The 23,393-nt window shown below is 38.4% G+C and overlaps 1 protein-coding gene across 2 annotated transcripts in view; it reads right to left on the bottom strand.

Annotated features, from left to right (window-relative positions):
• LOC124711979 (X-linked retinitis pigmentosa GTPase regulator-like) overlaps positions 1–23,393 on the bottom strand; it is a 340,089-nt gene that overhangs the window by 167,897 nt on the left and 148,799 nt on the right. For both annotated transcript variants that reach the window (XM_047242261.1, XM_047242262.1), the window contains exons 7-8: positions 6,282–6,425; positions 6,042–6,206 (exon numbers count right to left, since the gene is read on the bottom strand). In XM_047242261.1, the coding sequence (XP_047098217.1) occupies positions 6,042–6,206; positions 6,282–6,425 (309 nt within the window). The remainder of the gene's footprint in view (positions 1–6,041; positions 6,207–6,281; positions 6,426–23,393) is intronic.

Raw genomic sequence — 23,393 nt, 5'->3', positions numbered from 1 at the left:
GAAAGTACAATCCCCAGATCTATAGCTTTTGCTAGCCAGAGTATTAACAAACATGAATTAAACTGCACAGTCACAGAAAACTAACTATTAGCAGTAGTATAGAGTAACCAAAAATTCCAAACACTAGTATGGGGGTCAGAGATCCATGTATATACAGATCATCAAGGTATATCTTTTTTAAGGAGTAGTCGGTTATTATATAGTAGATTAATGCGGTGGATGTTGTTCCTATAGGAATATGACATTAAAATACAGTATGTAAAAGGTTCTGAAAATATTGTACCTGACACTTTGTCTAGACTACCTGTAGACATAAAAGAGTTGAAACGTACAGAAGGACCCGGTGCAATTTTTGCGATTAATTTTATGACAGTAGAATATCCGCACAACAGGGTACAAGAAATGGCTCAAAGAATAACCGACAACATCCATCATGATCCCTACTTTGCAGAAATATATGCTATGTGTAACAAGAATTCCTTACCTCTTAATCAAGTAGGGAGGTGGAAAATTTTAGGACATCATTTATTTTGGAGAGACAGCATAACATCTCAACGGTGGCATTTATCTATCCCGAAGTTCATGGAAGACGAAATTGTGTGGTATGTCCATATGGGATATGGACACTTCGGAATAAAAAAGTGTACAGCCCACATGAACAAGTTCTATTATTTTAAGAAATTAGGACATAAGGTAGCATCTTTAATCAGAACTTGTGAAAGCTGTCAGAAAGTAAAAGAGAGTAACACTCAAGTTAAATACAAAATGTATCCAATCATTCCTAAGGCATTACACGATCTTACAGCAGCAGATTTCTTTGGATCAGTTCCGAAAGGGAAGGGAGGAGTATCGTACATTTTTGTCCTCACAGAGTGTTGGTCGAAGTATGTTAAATTATATCCTATTAAGAAAGCAAATACACCAACCATGATTCACTGTCTGCAACAATACTTTCTTGAGGTAGGCAAACCAAAACGATTTCTTACAGACAATGGGCCACAATTTGTCAGTAATGAATTTAAAGAATTTTTAGCATGGGAAGACATTCGTCAAGTACTAATATCCAACTATAATCTGTCTTCCAATGCGTGTGAAAGGGTTATGAAAGAAATTGGAAAATTATGCCACACCTATGGCCCTGAAAAACATACATCATGGGCATCGAAAGTTAAAGACTTTGAGCTTATTTCAATTGAATTACCACATTTATCAACTAGATTAACATCTTTGGAAGTAATAGTAAAACCCTTTGTGGGAGAACCCCTTATTAAATAAGGCCGGAACAACCTATTGTTGATGACAAACTTAATGAAAACGATAGTTTCTAAGAACCTGGTTGAAAGGGCACAACAATAAGTAAGTAGACATAATGAGAAAGCTATCGAACCTCAATAAAAGGCCAATGACCTGTTTCTAGTAAAACAACATCTCCAGAGCTCTGCCCTGGAGAAGGAGACGCATAAATTTTTCAAAAAATATGAAGGACCTTACCGAGCACAAACGGTGATACATCCCCAAGCCTTAGCTTTAGTAGATCCTCTAACAGGATCAGAAAAAGGAAAATACAATGTTAAAGATATAAAGTTGTATATCTCCCAGGGACGTTAACGTTCTGTGTTATTGGGCGGAGTGACGACCGTCGGATCCTTAGTCGTTTTTGGTGTTTCTTCTGTGCTATTTTTTCCTGCACCAAATTCCCTTCAAATCTTAAACTACTCTGTAATCTACACTTGAATTCTTAAACCATCCTATAAGTTTAGTACGTAGAAAACCGGATATGACGGTAAAGTAGAAAACTTAAGAGAATCACAGACGAACAGTGATCTCTAGATATGAAATGAAACGAATAAAATATTATTTGAGTGAAAGGTATAATACGATGATACTATTTAAACCGAGTGATGTCTAGACAACATAAACTGAGCAGAGTATTTTATGTGTGTATAAAATATAGTGTACAGCGATTAACTGAACAACTATTTGACTGTAGTGTATAGTTTTCTATTTTTATAGAACATTTTATACCTTTTATGAGATGTGATGTAAAGGGGAGGGTTCGTATTGGTTTTGGAAGGGTGGGTATTATAGACTAAAGCATGATTTACACTAACAAGTAAATCACAGCTAACACAGAGCACACACCACACCATTCAAACGACCCTCGCAGACAAGTGTGACTGATTCTTCACCATTTGGCATTCCATAGGTGTTGCTAAGATTTTTCTTCGGGGACCTCAAGTGTTCTATAGGAGACGATTTAACACCATACCACCTCCAGCTTCTCACTCAAGTACCGGCGAAGTAGGGATCCTGGGGAAGGGGGGGTGGGAAGGGTTTCCTGTCTTTAGGGCTATTTTCTTTCTCTTCTACAATCTCAGTAACCATTTCTACTTTTTCCTTTCTTACTTCTCATTCGAGTACCGCTCTATCTTTCCCTCTTTACATGTTCATATACTTATTTTGCTTAAGTCCTTCGTATTTTCCATGGTTTCCAATAACCTTCAACTTATTTCATATAAGTAGGCTGAAGAATCACGATACACAGACACACTTACACATACACACAACGAAAGACAAAGACACAAACAATGGAAGTACACATAAAAGTGATGTAAGAACTGTCAAGTGTTGTAGGGGGAAAGAATGTGCACATAGAGGAATATGCACACATGGCTGTTTATTGTGACAGTTTTACATCGCCTAGTTACTTGACAAAACTATCAAGTAGATATTTATTAATATGTACATATAGGAAATATATGTATGAGAACAATGACGATTCTATATCGCATATGTACATAAGGATATAAAAACTATGATAATTCCACATAAGGGATACATATGAAGAAAGTGTGTGTAGTTAAGGAGAGCACAAGCCAAGGAGGTACTAATGAGCATAAGCCAAGGACGAACTAATGAACATAAACCAGGGAGGAACTAATTGTGATAATTATTCAGGAATGTCAGTTGAACATATGTTCTGATGATTTGTAGGATAGTGAGACATGTATAACATAAGTAAATGTATGATATATTGAATATTACATGTGTGGCGTATATTGGAAGCTTAGGAGTGGAAGCAAAATGGAGGTCTCTAGGGGATTAAATGAAGTATTAAGAAGTGAGCGTTAAGTGTGAAACAGATTTAGTTTCCAGACAATATTTATTTATATTGTACATACAGATGTATACTAGGGTAATGAACCATGAAGCCTATTCAGGAAGGATAAGGAGGGCGCACCCAGCATGTATTGGATATAAAAGGGCAGCTAGACAGACCTAAGAAAGCTGACCTATATTGTGCAGACATGAGTACCAAGAAGGGGACTGACCTGTACCATATGAAAATAGGAATTAAAAAGGGGGGCACCTGCCAAAAACAGAAGGAGAAAGGGTACTCATAGGATTAACCCATATGTAAGGTATAGGTACTGTTCCTAGCGGGGAAAGGACAGTATTGTGACAAAAGTCACAAAATTTTGTTGAGATTATTCTGGTAAGTTTGGATCCTCTATTCCACTAGCAATGTTATGTTTTATGTTTATGAGTGTTGGAAAGAACACTTTCATTTTCCCAGAGTTCCTTCAGACTAAAAGCTACGGTAGATAATGAAACTAACACGTACTAAAGAAAAAACAGTATAGAGAAGTAGAGTAAAGAATGACACAATTAAGGGTCTTATGACAAGTGGAGTTTGTGATTAGAAATTAAGAATGTAGACCACACGATTCCTAGATATAAAAGTACTAACTCCAATAGTAGGTGAAATGCTCAGATAGTTATTATCAAAATGAAGAAAGAAGAGCTAGATATTAAGTACATGATTACTAGAGGAAATATAATGTATACTAATTAAAATGTGAATTAGTGTTATAGGAGATATTAATGTACATAGTGAATATCTATAAAATATCGTGTGTTCAAGCTAAGGGGAGGGATATGTAGTGCCTCGAGAATTTTGGGGTAAATTCTAGAGACACTTGGTCTTCCCTCATCTCAAACACTCAATATTTTAAGCATGAGTGTGGGAGAGTGGAGATGTGCCTATCGCACCACCGGTTTTTGTGTGTGCAGGATGGACGTGTATCAGGAGAACTCTGCAATGGTGGCGATCAATCGGCTCAGACAAGTGTTTGCCGCTCGCACCATAAAAGCTGTATGTGACATACAAGGAGCAAGCACGTGTTATTCTTTGACAGTGTAATGATTGTAACTGTTATGAACAAATGAAATATGTTTTGACTAGAGACTCTTAATCTGGGTGTTAGACTTGCTAGAAGCATGAACCGTCTTTGAATTTCTGATGGTTTTTAAACTCACCACATTGTAAATATACTTAATTGTATCTGACGGTTAAAGCCGCAACTGATTTGCAAGAATTTGTAAACTTATGTGAGACTTGTGGAAATGGAAATATACCAGAACTGAACTGAAAGTATTATATGAGAGCATGTAGTTATTTCAAGAGGAGAAAGAGAGAGAGAGAGAGAGAGAGAGAGAGAGAGAGAGAGAGAGAGAGAGGGAGAGAGATAGAGTTTTTTTTAATCCCTCTGACCCTCTAACCATCATTATTTCTTCGGAGAAGAAGTTGTGGAGGTCAACGCAGCCACATATCCAGAGAAGATGATTGGCTGAACGTTTCAAGTAAGTCAATTGTAATAAGACAAAAGGAGTAATTATTTTGGTTATATAACTGTACTACATAATAAGTCTTAACAAAGAAAGAAACAGTGTTCTTATTGTTTTTATAATATAAGGTAAGTGGTCATAGTTGTGACTGCATGACACAGTTGTCTCGGGTCTGAGGTAGTCTTTGCACACGGTTTGCTCAATCAGATTCTTAATAAAAAGTATATTCTTAATGAAAAATTATGTAATTTCAAAGTGAGAAGTGAAGAAACTACAAGTAAATTATGAACATCAAAATATTTTGGTTATGAGAAATGCACAGCATATTCCAAGAGAAGTCACACCAATACTTCATGTAGAAAATGCAGATGATGCACTAAATTTATCAACAATCATTGTCACTTCTGATTTACCAAAATAAGTATTTTAATATTAGCAAAATGTTCTTCTGCTCAAATTTTTTTCTCTTTTGCAAGGATCTCTATAAAACAGAGGAGAGATTGCAATTTTTGGACTTAAACTTTCAAGAATTTTATGCATTAACTGTTAGCAGGAATTTTTCAATACATATAAAAAAATAAAATGGCAAAGGCGCTCTAATGCGGCAACATTAGATCACCATGTCTAGTAGAAGAGTGCATAGGACTACAACAACACTGATTTTTCCTCTCACTGTCTATAGACTGTAATGATACAATCTGGGAACTAATTCATACTTTGCTACTGTGGTAATTTTTTAATTTTTTTGTCCAGAACTTTAGTCACTTATTTTAACAACAACAATGGACATCATCCTTGCCTCCTTGTAATTTGTAAAATATGTCGCTGTACTTTATCACACTGGCGAATCATTCAGCTCGAATTTGAAGCAGTTATGGGTAGATTATCTTTCACCAATAAATATAGAATAAGTATGAAAATGAATCCACATTCTGTGTAATTCAATGTTTATCTTCCTTCTACTTTTTCTTATAAGATTAGCTTAATCACACAGTAGAAACACTGTGCATGCATTTCAGGAAACTGACTGAGTTATGCATTTGGAACTACTCAAACAACTGAATGATACTATACTGTCGTATGCAATCTCGATATTAAGACATTGGTATTATTCTCACATTTTAAGAATCCCAGTCATTTACGTCTAAATTCTTACTATCCTAATTTATTTGCACAAATATTTCTTACCTTCAATTTAGTGTCTGGAACGTTTTATTCAGTTTTAACCTGTTACTCAGCAGAGAAATTTAAGTGATAGGATAACACTTCATAAGACAATGTAGCTGACACAAAGCCAGCAATGGAGTTCTATCAAAACAAGGTGTGTAATACGTACCAACAAACAAATAAAATGTCTTTCATACAACAGTTAAAAGAAAATTGCTAAAATAAATAAATAAATAAACACTCACTTGTGACGAAAGCTGAATGGCTCTCCCCACATGAAGCATCCACTACAGTGGCATCCGATGCACAACTCAGCAGCAGCCTTGATGGCTTCTGACACTGGACAATACGTGACCCCATACCAACCTGTCCACGCTCGTTACTGCCAAAAACGAGTACTCCTCCCTCCTCTGTGGACACAAAGCACTTTAAAGGTGGACAACACATCTAACCACTGCCATTACACTGCAGTTGCTACAACATACCTGTCAGGGCAACGGTGTGACTTCCGCCACATGTGACCGATACCACTTTCGCTCCTGCATCTACTCTGGCAAGTGCTGAGGTGCCTGAAGGGATGCCGAGTTTACCATTCTCTGTCTCGCCGCATGTAAAAAGTGAGCCATCCTCTGTAAATTATTCTGAATGTCAGTGGTATTATTTGCAACTTTCTTCAGTGGTTTTAAGTAAATTCAATGAAATTCACAATAACTAAATTCCTGGGGCTGTTTCATTTCATTCCTCAAAGTAAGATATTTCCGAAGAGATAGAACATAAATTTTCATTGTCACATCTGCAGGTATGTTACTGCCCTACAGTATTTAAATTTAGTGGTAACATTTATAAAGTAATAGCTATAATTTGAAAATACAAAAATTTCTTAGTTCATTTTCATTTATTTTCCAATTGCTCTATCCTGCTATTAGTGCACGTGAGTTTGAGTGTGCTGAATCTAGTGTTCCCTGTTCCCTGTGCACGTGTACTTAAATCAACCACTAATTGTATCAGCACGGACCGGCCACTAAAGGCTGATTGTAGGAAGCGTGCACACAGCACAGTCTCTGCCGTGCCCTACCAGCAACTTGTGCCTATATCTGAGCGGGGCTGACTCAGTTTCACTGCTTTCTTTTAGTTTGTACCGCTCCCAATTGTGAAGTGACCAAGTAATACATGAGACCATTCTAGTAACGTAAGCATGGCTTTCTTCATAAACCTATAAACGATAATGGAAATAAGCCTCTTGTGACTCCACATGTAACAAGACAATAGAATCATACAATGGTGCAACATAAGCAATACACAGAACAACTGATGTGTACGAACTAAAAGAATACAGTGAGAGTGAGTTAGTGCTGCTGCACACGTATACAAATGTGAAATGCTGGTAGACAGTGTGGCGGAGACTGTACTGTGTGCATGCTTCCTACAGGCAGCCTCTAGTGACTGGCCCACACTGGTACAGTTGGTGCTTGATTTAAGTAGACATGTGCTGAGACATACTCTGAGCACTCACACTTACACGCCCTTTAACAGGGTACAGCATGAATCAGCTCAGATTTTACAATCCAGGGACAGGTAAATCCCATTTCAACAAGAGGAGATGAGCAGTGGCAAAAGGAAACTGTGTACCATTCACTGCTGAGCATGATGAGGCAGAGTGACAAAGCGTAAGAGTTCTACATTCCATCGATAGTGAGGCCATTACAGTTTGAGCGGCGGCTCAGAATGGACAAGGCTGGGGTATAGAATTAGTCTTAGCACTTCTCAGAGAATAACCTAAGCCATTATCTGGATTGATTTAGGGAAAGCACAGCAGCCTCAAACCAGGACTGCTGGTCAGCTATTTGAGTGTTACTCATTCTGGTCTCTTAACCAACAAGTTGTTAGTATAAATGATACAGGCAGTTTATCTGTGCATGCTCTGCAACACAATGACTATAACTTGGCTGCATCCTTAAACAAAAATGAATTGCACCCTTTCCTCCAAACTGATACTTTGGAACTTCAAAGGAGACATGGTCCACAGTCTGTCCAGTGCACTGATGTCTTCTATTGGATATTGAAATTTAGCATCTCCTTCCCAATTTGGTCACCTCTTTCATGTTCAGTTTTTTCCCCTTCAGCCCTACTTAATCCCCCCTGCACTTCTGTCACTGCCTCACTAACTGCCCTCTGGCATTTCTGATCTCATCTCCTGTCGCATCTCCTTTGGAGCCAGATTGTTGTCACACTTTTTTTTTCTTTTCTAGTTCCCTTTTTTCCGATTACTGCAATATTTCATAAAATGAAAATATTTTGTGCAACGAAATTTTGCTTTCATCTTCTGTTTTTACCAATATCCTTCACCTAATGAACTGCGTCAACTTTCGAGTATTGGTCAAGAGTTGAATAAAAACTGGAACTCGGAAGTTGCCTGTTTGAAATTTTCCAGGTCTGGTGTCTTAATTCGCAGCCAAGCAAATTTTGCAAGCAGTGAAAGACACACTTTTTTGTGTTTCTGGAATAGAAGAACCAGTTTGCAAAATAATTGGGCTCTCTCTATTATTTAATTAGTTATTTGCATGTTCCACATATCACATTTGCGAAAACTTGCTGTGATATGCAACATGGCAGTAAGTTTACAAATTTTCTGTGAAAATATAGCTATCTGCTGGTCTTTTACAACACTGGATCTATATTTTAATCTTAATCTACAATAAATTTTAACAAATGTGTCTGAACAACACACAGAAATAATCTATTCAGAAAATCAGGTATGCAACAGGAGTTGTCAAGGAGGAAGATTTCAGTTTGTTTTCAGAACTGTTGGCAAATAACATTAGTCTTCACGATAGGTTGTAGCTTCATGCCATGCTGCTCTCTGCAGTGGAGATTTGACACCAAAAAATGTTTAATCGCTAACACAGCGCGCCCCCGTGTCGACTCAAAAGTTTACAGAGAGTGACAAATGCTACTGTCAGTACTTCATCCATCACCTCGAATATGGAGACCAATGCTGCCAAGAGCCTGGATACATATTGCCAGACTTATGTCGCTAAGGACCACAGAGGTGCCAGCTATCCAGGTGAGATTTCCACAAGTGATTACACTGCCACATACTGTGAGAATTGGCCATCAGACAAGTGAGAGTGATGCCGGAGTGCGTGCCCTCTGTCACAGGTGACTATCAGTGCATGGAGGTCATACAGCAAACAACTTTTTAAAATCAATTGCCTAATATCTCTGCTACGGAAGACAACAATGTGCTACCATCACGAAGATGACATCAATTTTCTTGAAACTGAAAATTCAAAACCGTTGGCACACGCTCTTTGTACAGCAGTTGCAATGTAACCACTTACGACAACATATAATGTAATATATAGACACAATATCAGTATAGAACTCCATACATGCACGTTTTCCCACTAGCTTATCTTCTAAAATTTTTGGAATTAATATATAATTTTGAGTACACAATGCACACTTTTCGTTACCTGTTTGAGCATTCCAGTTCATTCTCTAATGTATGAGAAAAGTACACAAGCTGGAGGCAATTTTTTTTTAAACTATAATTTACTAGTTGTGACTTTTATATACAGACCAAACTAACAAAAGATTCCATTTACTGTTAAACCCAATATTAACAAAATGCTTTATATCTGAAAAATGGATATAAATGCAATGAATTAAAAATTTAGCAATGTTATTACTGTTCAGTCAAGAAACAATGAATTGGTAAATGTCCTACAATATAACAAACAATATAAAATTGGTAAAATAGCACAATTTATTGTATTGAATCTGAACAAAAATATTCATAATAAGCTGATTTTTGGATTTTCATAAACTTGTAGGCAGTGTGTGCCAATGGGTTCTTGTTGTTGTTGTTGTCAAAAAACACACACTGTCTATCTTTGACCATCCAGAACATTATGCCCATCGACCTACAGTCCTATAATTGATATAAACCCAGCCAGGTAATAGCAGCATCACCTAGCCAGGAATGACTTCCAGTCAGACACTCACACAGGGCATGTAGTATCAGTGAGAATGTCATCCGTGTGTAAAATGTGGGAGGCACGCGATCTATCTGAGTTTGACTGAGGGCAGATTGTGACGGCCCAAAGACTCAGCATGAGCATTTTGGAAATTGCATGACTTCTTGGGTGTTCCAAGGAATGCTGCAGTGAGTGTCTTCAACATGAGGCGAAACCGTGGTGAAACCATGTCAAGACGTCGTGTGGTTGGGAGGCCACCCCTCATTATGGAAAACAGACATCTTAGGCCTCACAACTGGTAAAACAGGATAGGCAGCAAACTATGGTGGAACTAACGTCAGACTTTAATGCTGGGCAGAGAACAAGTGTGTCTGAACACAGTGCAATGAACATTCATAACGATGGGCCTTCACAGCTGACAGCCCGTGCAAGTGCCAATGTGAACACCACGACATCGGAGCTATGACTAAAATGGGTATGTGACCACTGGCACTGGACAATGGCACAGTGGCAGGGCATTGCACTGTCTGATGAGTCCCAATACCTTCTTCATCAAGCCGATGGGAGGGCATGAATCCATCATCTTTCTGGAGAACAGCACCTTGACACCTGTAGTGAAGTATAGAGACAAATTGGCTGTGACTCCATTATGCTCTGGGAAACACTCACATAGGCATTAATGTGTCCAGTGGAGCTCGTGCAAGGCTCCATAACAGTCAAGGAGTATTGTACTCTGGTTGCAGAACACATACACCCCCTCCTCATGATGATAATGTTTCTTGACAGCAGTGATATTTTTCAACAAGATAATGTGCCATGTCACAAGGCCAGAAGTGTGATGGAGTGGTACAAAGAACACAGTGGAGAGTTTCAATTGATGTGCTGCCCCAAACTTGCAGATTTGAACCTGATGTACACATCTGAGATGTGATTCAACATGGCATCAGAGCTTATCACCCCCCTCCCTATAATTTATGGAAATAAGGTGACTTGTGTGTGCAGATGTGGTATCAACTACCTCCAGCGACCTACCAAGGCCTCATTGCTTCCATGCCACAAGGTGTTACCGCTTTTATCTGTGCCAAAGGTGGGCATACCAGCTATTAGGTAGGTGCTCATAATGTTCTGGCTGATCAGTGTATGTAAGTATTTTACACATTTTGGCTATTGCCATTACCAACTTAGAACTTGCGAAACAAGATTCAGCGTTAGTATTAAAAGCCCATGTCTAATCCCTTTTAGGCTCTCATTTTTGATACTGTCATTGAACCTCATTTTGCAAGTGCTAACCAGTATAACAAATGAAGACATATATTAAGTGATCCAAACAGTTTTATTCTCAATGATTGTAGACTTATACAGGAAATTTATTTCCTTTATTAACAACTTCATCTTGTGTCTGAAAAAAATAACAGACAGAAGCAGATAGTGTCAGTTTATTTGGAAATAAGAACCCAAGTCTTGTTAACACTGGATCAAAGACGAGTATAAATTGTGAAAGTAATTTTTTTTCTTTCCTTGCAATATAGACTTCTATGGACGCATGTGGCAATGTGATTTGGTTATTTTCCCACGTAAATCACCAGCTGAACTAATTTTCATAAAAATACTACAACTCTGTAATATCCATATGGTATAGCTATGATAGTTGAGCTACTTTGAAAGACTGGGCCTGTTCGAGACTGTCATTGTGTCTCACAAGAGTATCATACATGTGATGGGTCATCGATTTTGTCATCTTTCGCTGTGTTGTGCTATATACTTGGATGGTACACATGCTGCCCTAGTACAATGTGCACAGCAAGCATTTTGAGATATTGAGATTCCAAGTTTTATAATCCTTTTGAATATTCTACAGAGCATCAGTTGATGAGCAGCAGCTTTAGCGCATCCGGCAAAAGTGACAGACTAGAAGTCTGCCTGTACCGCATTCTACTGACATTATTTTCTTTATTTTCTGATCTTCGTCCAAACTCTTGTAATGTCACAACAACTCTTGTTCCTTTATAAAGAAACAATAGTAACAATTATAATTGCTGTGCTATAATCAAGATATAATATGCAACCATGATAAAATTATGAATAATTTATCACAGTCATATCACACTGCAGTCATACCAGGCTACATGTGCTTTGAATGGTGTACACTGTATTTGTGCTACTTGGCTGAACGTATCAATATACAAATCCTCATTATACTGTGATTATACATCACCACAAATGTACTACAGTTATTATCATTCAGTTATTATTATTATTGTTCTTTTCTGAAGAAACATGATTCTATGATGCAATACTAGTGTTTACTGGAGTAATGAGAAGAAGAAAATGACAAGACTTGAAGCCAGTAAAGGTGGGGTTCTAGTGTGCTGCTTTAACTAGCTGCACTATGACACTGACAGCTAATGTTCATGTACAGTGCTCCACAACTTTGAACCTTCTCAGAAATGCACTGTACCAGGGCAGCAGTCATTACATTTAAGTATGTACAAGAAAAATGCAAAAGATTAGCAAAATTGGTGATCTATCAGCTGCACGATTCCCTTGCGAGACCAAGATCCAAAGTGCTCCATACCTCACTGACAAGGGAACCTCCCCATCGCACCCCCCTCGGATTTAGTTATAAGTTGGCACAGTGGATAGGCCTTGAAAAACTGAACACAGATCAATCAAGACAACAGGAAGAAGTTGTGTGGAACTATGAAAAAATAAGCAAAATATACAAACTGAGTGGTCCATGTGCAAGATATGCAACATCAAGGATAATGCGCTCAGGAGCGCCGTGGTCCTGTGGTTAGCGTGAGCAGCTGTGGAACGAGAGGTCCTCGGTTCAAGTCTTCCCTCGAGTGAAAATTTTAATTTTTTATTTTCAGTTTATGTGACAAACTCTTATGTTTTCATCACTTTTTTGGGAGTGATTATCACATCCACAAGAAAACATAAATCGGGCAAGGTAGAAGAATCTTTTTACCCATTCGCCAAGTGTACAAGTTAGGTGGGTTGACAACATATTCCTGTCATGTGACACACATGCTGTCACCAGTGTCGTATAGAATATATCAGACGCGTTTTCCTGTGGAGGAATTGGTTGACCTATGACCATGCAATCAAATGTTTTTGGTTCCCATAGGAGAGGCACATCCTTTCGTCTACTAATCGCACGGTTTTGCGGTGCGGTCGCAAAACACAGACACTAAACTTATTACAGTAAACAGAGACGTCAATGAACGAACGGACAGATCATAACTTTGCGAAAATGAAAGAAGTAAATTTTTCACTCGAGGGAAGATCTGAACCAAGGACCTCTCGTTGCACAGCTGGTCACGCTAACCACGGGACCACGGCGCTCCTATGGTTACACTATCCTTGATATTGCCTATCTTGCTCATGGACTACTCAGTTTATATATTTTGCTTATTTTTTCATAGTTCCACACAACTTCTTCCTGTTTTCCCTATTGATCTGTGTTCAGTTTTTCAAGGCCTATCCACTGTGCCAACTTATAACTAAATCTGAGGGGGGGTGCGATGGGAAGGTTACCTTGTGAGAATCTCGCAATGGTGTTTTGCACTAATACGTCTCATACATGATGTGAGGCATCCTGCAAACCGAACCCTTATCTAGGACTTGTAGACTGGCTATGCAGGTTAAATGTGATGATGCTGGTCTTTTACGATATTAACTGAACTGCAGTTGGGAGACTACAGCGAGAATTCCGTGACTGAAGCTGTGTGGGCAACTAGGATCTATGACATTGTGCCTTGACAGAATTTTCAGTCATACTGCTCTCTTTGCTGAAAAATCCTACATTTTGTTACGAATTGAGGAGAGCTTCGGTAGATGTTACAATAGTGATAACCAGAAATTAAATCTGCATTTTCAGTGGTTCCAACTAAATACAATTCTGACGTATAGAATCCAAGTAACTCCTGGAAGCCAGAACTAAATCCAGGGTGTATACATGGACAAGGAAAAAAAATTCCCGGATTTACCGGTTGAAAATACATACATTTTCTTCCGGGTGAAAATACAGTTTTTCCGTGTTAAATGACAGTATACTTTTCCTCGGCAGTGTAAAACTTATCAATCCTTTGAATGTTTATGGTTTTATACACCAACATAGAATTTCCAAGAAAACGAAACTCAGGGGGAAAAAAAACACATTTTGGAAAGATCTTTGATGTGCAGCAACATGTGCACTGCATATTTTTGTGTTACAAATGTATATATTCTAATACCACCAAACACCGCATGTTACTTTCCGAAGCATTGAAATCGAGATTGCGACACGCTTTTGAAAGCCAGTTATAGCTCATGTAACGTGATCGCACCAGCTGATGACAGCATAGGAGATGTGTGTAGCCAGCCAATAGCATGATCACTCATAAGTAGCGTGAACACACAAATAAGAAAAGTTAATGGTTTGAATTAATACACATAGTGCTGCTACAAGAAACGAAAAGCTTTCACATGTAAGATTGGTCTCTAACATTAATAAGCTGCAAGAGAAGCTAAGCTTGCACATATAGTGTCGATTTTTCTTGCGCGTGTTACACTTTAAGATTCATCACACAAATGTGCCTGTAAAATTTTTAATAACGACGTAAATGTCTGATCTTCTGGGAGCGAAATTCTTCTAGATGGTCGTCCTCAAAGAGTTGATTTTTAAATGAGAGTCAAACGCTCTGTGATTTAAGAAATTAATATTACATTTTCGCACGTAGTTCATCTTGCGTAAAAGGAAATTTACTTTGAAAGTAACGCTTTTCAAACCACCATTTGCAATATTTTCCTGTGACCTGTTAGAAATTGGTTCGTCTCAGCATTGCCACAGGGCGCCCAGATAACAGGCGTCACTGCGCTTGCGCAGCTACGATGACGCTGGAAGCCTGTATGTTCGTAGTGTAACAAATTAAAAGATATTGCATTATGTCATAAAAGAAAAAAAGACATCACAGGATAATTCAAGAGCATCTTACTTTCGTGAACCATTCTGAAATGCATGAGTCGGCTTAAAGTGCACGGATGTAAATTTTCTTGACTTATCTCATGTTTGGTTCTTTATTATGGCATAATGCCACACGAGGTAGAAGGTGGAAAACGTGCACTTGAAATGCAGCGAACAGTTGAAACTAGCCAACAGTGTGAACTTAAACACTTCGTTTCAAATAAATTGACTGCTCAGGCCTCACATAGAAAACACGCTAAGATCGATGAATTGACAGAAAATGCATACCAGCGAAGCGAAAATCTGTGCCCAAGTGAAGTATTTGTCTCCAAGAATAAATAAGAAATCTTCAGGAAATCTCACTGAGTTAAATATCTACTCAGATAACCACAGACGCGGACTGGCGGAAGTACTACGAAACCATTACGATCTGAAAGTATGCAGTCATGTGAAACCAGGAGGACCAATGCGGGAAATTATTAGGGACGTTTTACTGGACAAACAAGACAACAAAAATCGTCATGTTGTATTAATTGGAGGAGCAAACGACGTGTATTGTAACGAGTTAGCTAACACTATTATCAGTCTGAAAAGTGCCCTCAGTTCGATAGAGAACTAAAAAGTAACTTATTGGTATACCACATAGGCATGACCTCATATCTGCTTCATGTGTGAACGCCGAAATTAAGGAAGCAAATAAACAAATACAAACAGTGTAATTCAGTAACAACTGCAGCACCAGCAAAACCAGCAACATCTGAACCAGCTCAAGCAACAAGACCAATAACAGCAGCAGCACAAGCAACAGAAGCAGAAATGGTGTCAACAACAACTGTAGCAGTTCCACTGCAGTCACTGGTAGGTAAGAGGAAGGAAACCACAGTGAGTATTGTATCACCACTTCCATCCTACGCCAAAGTGTTATCAAGTGCCTCCACTAAGCCTGCCCACATAAACTATGTAACATATGAAACAAACAAGAATGTTGAGAAACAGACAACAAAAATGTCACCTCCATTAGCAGATAAGAAGACAGGAACCTCAGTAAGTATTGTATCATCTCCATCCCATAGTGAAGTGTTATCTAGTGCATCAAATCATCCATCCCACACTAATGTGTTATCAAGTAGGCCTATATCAAATCCCCCATGCCAGATAAATTACGCAGGAAGCAAAATAAAAAAGTCTGCCACCTGAGCCTCAAACAGAACCAAAAAAATACCACAGAGAGGTAATGATTTTTTATGGCCTGCCACAAGGAAGTCCAGCCACTACCGAAACATAACACCATCACGACATCAAACATGAGGACCAGTGAAAGGCAAACCACCACGTGTGCACACAATTGGGCCCAAGACACCACGCATCTTCCCTCTTGCTGTGAAAAATCAATATTATTCATGCACATAAATATTAGATCTCTGAAATATAAAGCTGATGAACTTGGTGTTGTATTGAATGGAAACAATAGAATAGTATTATGTATTAATGAACAGTGGTTAAGAGAAGAAGAGATAAAACTGTATGTACCACCATGTTTTAATTTGATTACAAGTTACTGCAGACCCAATGAAGGTTATGGGGTTCCTCAATATATATATAAGTGACAACCTAGTGTTAAGATATACTGCGCTTGATGTTAGGGACATATGTGTTAACGGCATTCTTGAAGTGGCTGTCATGCTACTACCAACATTAAAACTCACAGTTATTTCAATATACCATTCTCCTGATAGTGATGCCGATCAACTTGTAGTGTGTTTAGATAAACTTATTCACTGTACAGAAAAATATACCAAACACAAGACAGTAATTTTAGGAGATTTAAATTTTGATGTAAGGAAAAAAACACACAAAATACTAATTTGCTTAACATGCTAAGATCCCATAATCTCTTTTGTGCAAATTATAGTCCTACAAGACAACTTTCTTGTCTCGACAATTTTATCATAAATATACATAAAGATGATTTTGAATTGGGACTCCTTAATCTCGACCATCTGACAGATCACAAAGGTATATGGGTAAAACTAACAATTAATGAAACAATGGGGGATTGTGAACCAACCCAGTCACCACCATCATCATCATCATCATCATTTAAGACTGATTATGCCTTTCAGCGTTCAGTCTAGAGCATAGTCCCCCTAATAAAATTCCTCCATGATCCCCTATTCAGTGCTAACATCGGTGCCTCTTCTGATGTTAAGCCTATTACTTCAAAATCATTCTTAACCGAATCCTGGTACCTTCTCCTTGGTCTGCCCCGACTCCTCCTACCCTCTACTGCTGAACACATGAGTTTCTTGGGTAATCTTGCTTCTCCCGTGCGTGTAACATGACCCCATCATCTAAGCCTGTTTGCCCTGACTGCTACATTTATACAGTTCATTCCCAGTTTTTCTTTGATTTGCTCTTTGTGGACACCCTCCTGCCATTGTTCCCATCTACTAGTACCTGCAATCATCCTAGCTACTTTCCTATCCGTAACCTCAAACCTTGTTGATAAGGTAACCTGAATCCACCCAGCTTTCGCTCCCATACAAAAAAGTTGGTCGAAAGATTGAACGGTGCACAGATAACTTAGTCTTGGTACTGACTTCCTTCTTGCAGAAGAGAGTAGATCGTAGCTGAGCACTCACTGCATTAGCTTTGCTACAACTCACTTCCAGTTCTTTCACTGTGTTGCCATCCTGTGAGAATATGCATCCTAAGTACTTGAAACCGTCCACCTGTTCTAACTTTGTTCCTCCTATTTGGCACTCAATCCGTTTATATCTCTTTCCCACTGACATTACTTTCGTTTTGGAGATGCTAATCTTCATACCATAGTCCTTACATTTCTGATCTAGCTCTGAAATATTACTTTGCAAACTTTCAATCGAATCTGCCATCCCAACTAAGTCATCCGCATATGCAAGACTGCTTATTTTGTGTTCACATATCTTAATCTCACCCAGCCAGTCTATGGTTTTCAACATATGATCCATAAATAATATGAACAACAGTGGAGACAGGTTTCAGCCTTGTCTTACCCTCGAAACTACTCTGAACCATGAACCATGAACTCAATTTACCGTCAACTCTAACTGCTGCCTGACTATCCATGTAAAGACCTTTAATTGCTTGCAAAAGTTTGCCTCCTATTCCATAATCTCGTAGAACAGACAATAACTTCCTCCTAGGAACCCGGTCATATGCCTTTTCTAGATCTATAAAGCATAGATACAATTCCCTGTTCCACTCGTAACACTTCTCCATTATTTGCCATAAGCTAAAGATCTGGTCCTGACAACCTCTAAGAGGCCTAAACTCACACTGATTTTCATCCAATTGGTCTTCAACTAATACTCGCACTTTCCTTTCAACAATACCTGAGAAGATTTTACCCACAACGCTGATTAAAGAGATACCTCTGTAGTTACAATCTTTTCTGTTTCCATGTTTAAAGATTGGTGTGATTACTGCTTTTGTCCAGTCTGATGGAACCTGTCCCGACTCCCAGGCCATTTCAGTTATCCTGTGTAGCCATTTAAGACCTGACATTCCACTGTATTTGATGAGTTCCGACTTAATTTCATCCACCCCAGCTGCTTTTATTGCACTGCAATCTACTGACCATTTTCTCCACTTCCTCAAATGTGATCCTATTTCCATCATCATTCCTATCCCATTCTACCTCGAAATCTGAAACATTACTGATCGTATTTTCACCTACATTGAGCAACTCTTCAAAATATTCCCTCCATCTGCCCAAGGAATCCACAGGATTCACCAGCAGTTTTCCTGACCTGTCCAAAATACTTGTCATTTCCTTCTTACCTCCGTTTTGAAGACTACTAATTAGACTCCAGAATCATTTTCCAGCAGCTTGACCCAAAGTTTCCAACCTGTTGCCAAAGTCTTCCCATGATTTCTTCTTGGATGCTGCAATTATCTGTTTGGCTTTGTTTCTTTCTTCAACATAACTTTCTCCGTCTACCTGAGTTCTAGTATGTAGCCATTTTTGATAAGCCTTCTTTTTCCTTTTACAGGCTGCCTTGACTGTGTCATTCCACCAAGCTGTTTGCTTCATCCTACCTTTACACACTACTGTTCCAAGACATTCTTTAGCCACTTCTAGTACTGTGTCCCTGCACCTTGTCCATTCCTTTTCCAATGACTGTAATTGACTACAGTCAACTAACTGGTACCTTTCTGAGATCACTGTTATGTACTTGTGGCTGATTTCCTTACCCTGAAGTTTCTCCACTCTTATCCTCCTACATATGGACCTGACCTCCTGCACTTTCGGCCTCACAATCCCAATTTCACTGCAAATTAAATAATGATCAGTGTCATCAAAGAATCCCCTGAATACACGTGTGTCCCTCACAGCCTTGGTTCCCCTGCCTTCCGAAATATACTGGTGAATGTTCTTATGTTTAAAAAAGGAGTTTGTGATTACTAAGCCCATACTGGCACAGAAATCCAAGAGTTGTTTCCCGTTCCTGTTGGCCTCCATATCCTCTCCAAATTTACCCACAACCTTTTCATACCCTTCTGTTCGATTTCAAATCCTGGCATTCAAATCACCCATGAGCAGAACACTGTCCTTGTCCTTTACTCTAACAACTACATCACTGATTGCCTCATAAAAACTATCCATCTTATCTTGATCTGTCCCTTCACAATGCGAATATACTGACACAATCCTAATTTTCTTGATACGCACTGTCAAATCTATCCACATCAGTCGTTCATTTACATACATTATTGCAACTATGCTGGGTTCCATTTCTTTCCTGATGTAAAGCCATACACTCCATTGTGCTATTCCTGCTTTGACTCCTGATAGGTAGACCTTGTATTCTCCCACTTCCTCTTCTTTCTCACCCCTTACCCGAATGTCACTAACAGCTAAAACGTCCCGCCCCATCTTACTTGCAGCCTCTGCCAGCTCTACCTTCTTCCAGAGTAGCCCCCATTGATATTAATAGCTCCCCATCTCATTACCATTTGTCTGCCAAGTCGTATCTTAGGAGTCCCCAGTTTGTCAGTTAGAGGTGGGACTCTGTCACCTCCAAAGGTCCAAGGCATTTTGCTCTGATTGTTGCCAGCATCATATTTAAAGTACCAGGGAAGCCGGTTGCTAGCCTTACTTGCCCCGAGTCCCATTGAGTTTTACCCCTAACGGTTGAGGGATTAACCGGTGGATTTGGTAGTCTTTACCGTTTGAGCACAAAGGTGACCACGACTCAGAATATGTCCGAGATGCCCAGCCTTATTCCAAAGTAACTGGTATCCCGACTGTCGGGACCACTTACTTGGCCACTCATATGTTGCCCGTGGTTCATGAACTAGGACATGACTACAGGAACCCACACCATGAACCAACCCAGTATGTCAGGTTATTAAATGATAAAAGCATAAATAGCTTCAGGGATAAGCTGAAGGTACTAAACTGGAATAATATAATATATGCTTCCAACAATGTTGAGGAGGCTTGTAGCAGGTTTGTTAGTACTCTATCTGAAATTTTCAATACCTCCTGTCCAATGGTTACGAAATGAAACAAAACTATGGCAAGAAACTATGGTCGAACTACTCCAAATAGGTAGTTCACACCATATTTACAGAATCTAAGATTAGTGGTTTTGATATGCTATGATAAGGTAAAAAATAATAGTGTTCACAATGCAATGTATGTTAGCCTCAAAAGACACTATAGATCACAAATAAGATTAGCAAAATGTAGAGCAAATGACAACTTCATCAAAAACTCCAATAATAAGTGTAAGGCTGCGTGGAGGGTCATTAAAGCAGAATTAGGCACAGGTAGTCATAGTGTAAAAGTTACAACTGATGTTAATGTCACCCCAGACGAATTTAACCACTTTTTTTTTTTATCAATGTAGCAAACTCTAATCCCTCATCTCCTCATAAGAAGAGTTCGAAATCAAATTCACAGTCTACTTATATAAACCAAGTTTTACAAAACTTTGCTGATACCGTGCCAACCTGTAATTGGGGACATGTGGAAATAAGTGATGTAATTAAATCAGTGGCAAAGTTAAGTGACTCCAGATCAGAAGATATTTATGGCCTCTCAAATTTTGTGATTAAAAAAATAATCGACTTGATATCATTCCCTTTCTGCACACTCATAAACTAGATATTTGACAGTGGTATTTTTCCAGAATGTCTAAAGAAGACAGTAGTAATTCCATTACACAAAAAGGGTGATAAATCCTGCACTAATAATTATCGTCCAATTTGTCTGATACCTATTTTTTTAAAAATAATCAAATATTGTATACAAAAGCAAATTAACATGCATGTGTCAAAAAACAATACACTGATTAAGTCTCAATATGGTTTTAGGGCCAAGTTATCAACAATTAATGCTGTTGAAAATGCTGTTTCTATTGTGCAATCTTCTTTTGAATCCAAATTATCTGCTGAAGCCACACTAGTGGACTTAAGCAAAGCATTTGATTCTGTAAACAACACAATACTGCTGGAAAAACTATGGTGTTATGGCATTAGGGATCTAGAACTGTCACTCATTAAATCATATCTCAGTAACAGAAAGCAAACTGTAAGCTACAACGGTCAAAAGTCACAGTTACTGAATGTCACTAGAGGTGTTCCCCAAGGATCAGTGCTTGGGCCATTACTGTTTATAATATTTATAAATGACCTGCCCTGCAATATGCCATGCAAATCTGTGCTTTACGCAGATGATACAACTTTCATCAATTCAGCGTAGGACATAAATAAACTGAAGGACCAAAGTAAAGGTTTTCTCAGATTATCCAATATGTGGTTCGAAGCCAATGAGTTAGCTATTAATTATGAAAAAACTGTAAATATATCCTTCAGTTATCCAATGCTGATATTGAGTACACTTCTACCAAACTTCTTGGCATATACTTAGATATGAAATTAACCTGGCAGAGTCACATAGATAGCATATCTCGAAAGCTTTTGCGAGTTATCTATCTATGAAAAAATTATGCACCTGTGTTTCTGAAAGCCTGCTGATTAACTCCTATTATGCATTCTTTCATTGCCATATCAGCTATGGTATTCTTCTATGGGGTAATTCTCCATGGCCCAGGAAAATATTTATTTGGCAGAAGAAAGCCATCAGGAGCATCTCTGGGATTACCAAAAATAACATATCATGTAGGTCATACTTCAAAGAATTACAGATAATGACACTCCCTTCTCTTTTTATACACAGCTGCCTTTTGTACATAAAAGAAAACTCTAACAGTTACAACGTTAGGCAGTCCGTTCATAATCATAACACTCATCAAACATTTAAGATAAACATACCAACAACTCGACTCAAGAAAACACAAGACAGTTATGAATACATGGGACTAAGGCTTTTCAACACATTATCTGTGCAGGCACATTGTGTCTCTCTTAACATATTTAAAAGTAAGACTAAAAAATGCTTTTTACAGTGTTAAAGAATTTGAAAAATCTTCAAAATAGACCTGACTTATGAAACAACTTGCAACTCTGTACCTCTTCCTAAGCTTTTTCACATTTAACTGTTAAACATGTGGAGAAATCCTTATGTACGAAATGTATTCTTTTATTATGCACATTCTTTAAAATGCACACTTTAGTTATGTGGGATATCTTTATGTATCAAATGTATTCCTTTATTATGTATGTTCTTTTAAAATGTATACTTTAGCTTTGTGTGATACCTCACAATAGTTATATTTCTTAATATGTAAATTGTACATTACTCATGACGACATCAATTGCATGTAAATGCTTAAATATGGATGGATAAATAAATAAATAAATACCAAAAAAAGACAAATCTCTTTAGCAAACCGACAAAAATAACTTCATTGTTTTGCAAGGCGATTAACGCTTGACTGTCAAAAAGGTTGAAATAAAACCTGAAACTAATAACATATTTAAGCCTTCCGTAATTATGCGGAGTTGGAGTGTTGGAGGGAAAAGACCAAACAGCGAGGCCATCGGTCTCATCGGATTAGGGAAGGGCGGGGAAGGAAGTCGGCTGTGCCCTTTCAAAGGAACCATCCCGGCATTTGCCTGGAGCGATTTAGGGCATAATTATGCGAACGTATTTTAATTCATTTGATAGCTCCCGGCCACAGAAATCCGTTTTCTTTTCATTTAATGTGAGAGCAATAAATGAAGAGGAAACAGCAAAATCACTAAACATAAACACAGGTCACGTGGAGACTATCCACCTCCGCACTACAACTCAGACTGCTCTGTGCATCAGCCCCGGATCTACAATATTTCCGAACTGGGGCAATACTAGATAGAAGCGCCCATCCACCCATCTGTAGCCAGAAGCCCACAACTGCTCAAAAGAATCTAATGTAAAGATCTGTCACGTCACGCTCATTGGAGGCAATTTGTTGTTAGGAAGCACTGCATAGTCTTCCTAAAGCCTTCAACACATTTTGCTGTTGGCAGACGCTTGTATAAACACTGTGTTTTTTGTTGTTGTATATGGCGCATTTCCTTTGCGACTTAAGTTTTATTTTATTTTTTTCCTCTCATTCATGTTTTGTTGCTGCAGTGTTACTCTGCAGATGTGGGATACATTAATATCCTTTGTTGGATTATTGGTTCTTACCTCTCAAAATTACAAAAATTTAACTGAAAACTAGAACAATGAAAAA

This window comes from Schistocerca piceifrons, chromosome 8 (genome assembly GCF_021461385.2).
Source record: "Schistocerca piceifrons isolate TAMUIC-IGC-003096 chromosome 8, iqSchPice1.1, whole genome shotgun sequence".
Lineage (NCBI taxonomy): Eukaryota > Metazoa > Arthropoda > Insecta > Orthoptera > Acrididae > Schistocerca > Schistocerca piceifrons.
This window is presented reverse-complemented; position numbering and strand designations above follow the sequence as displayed.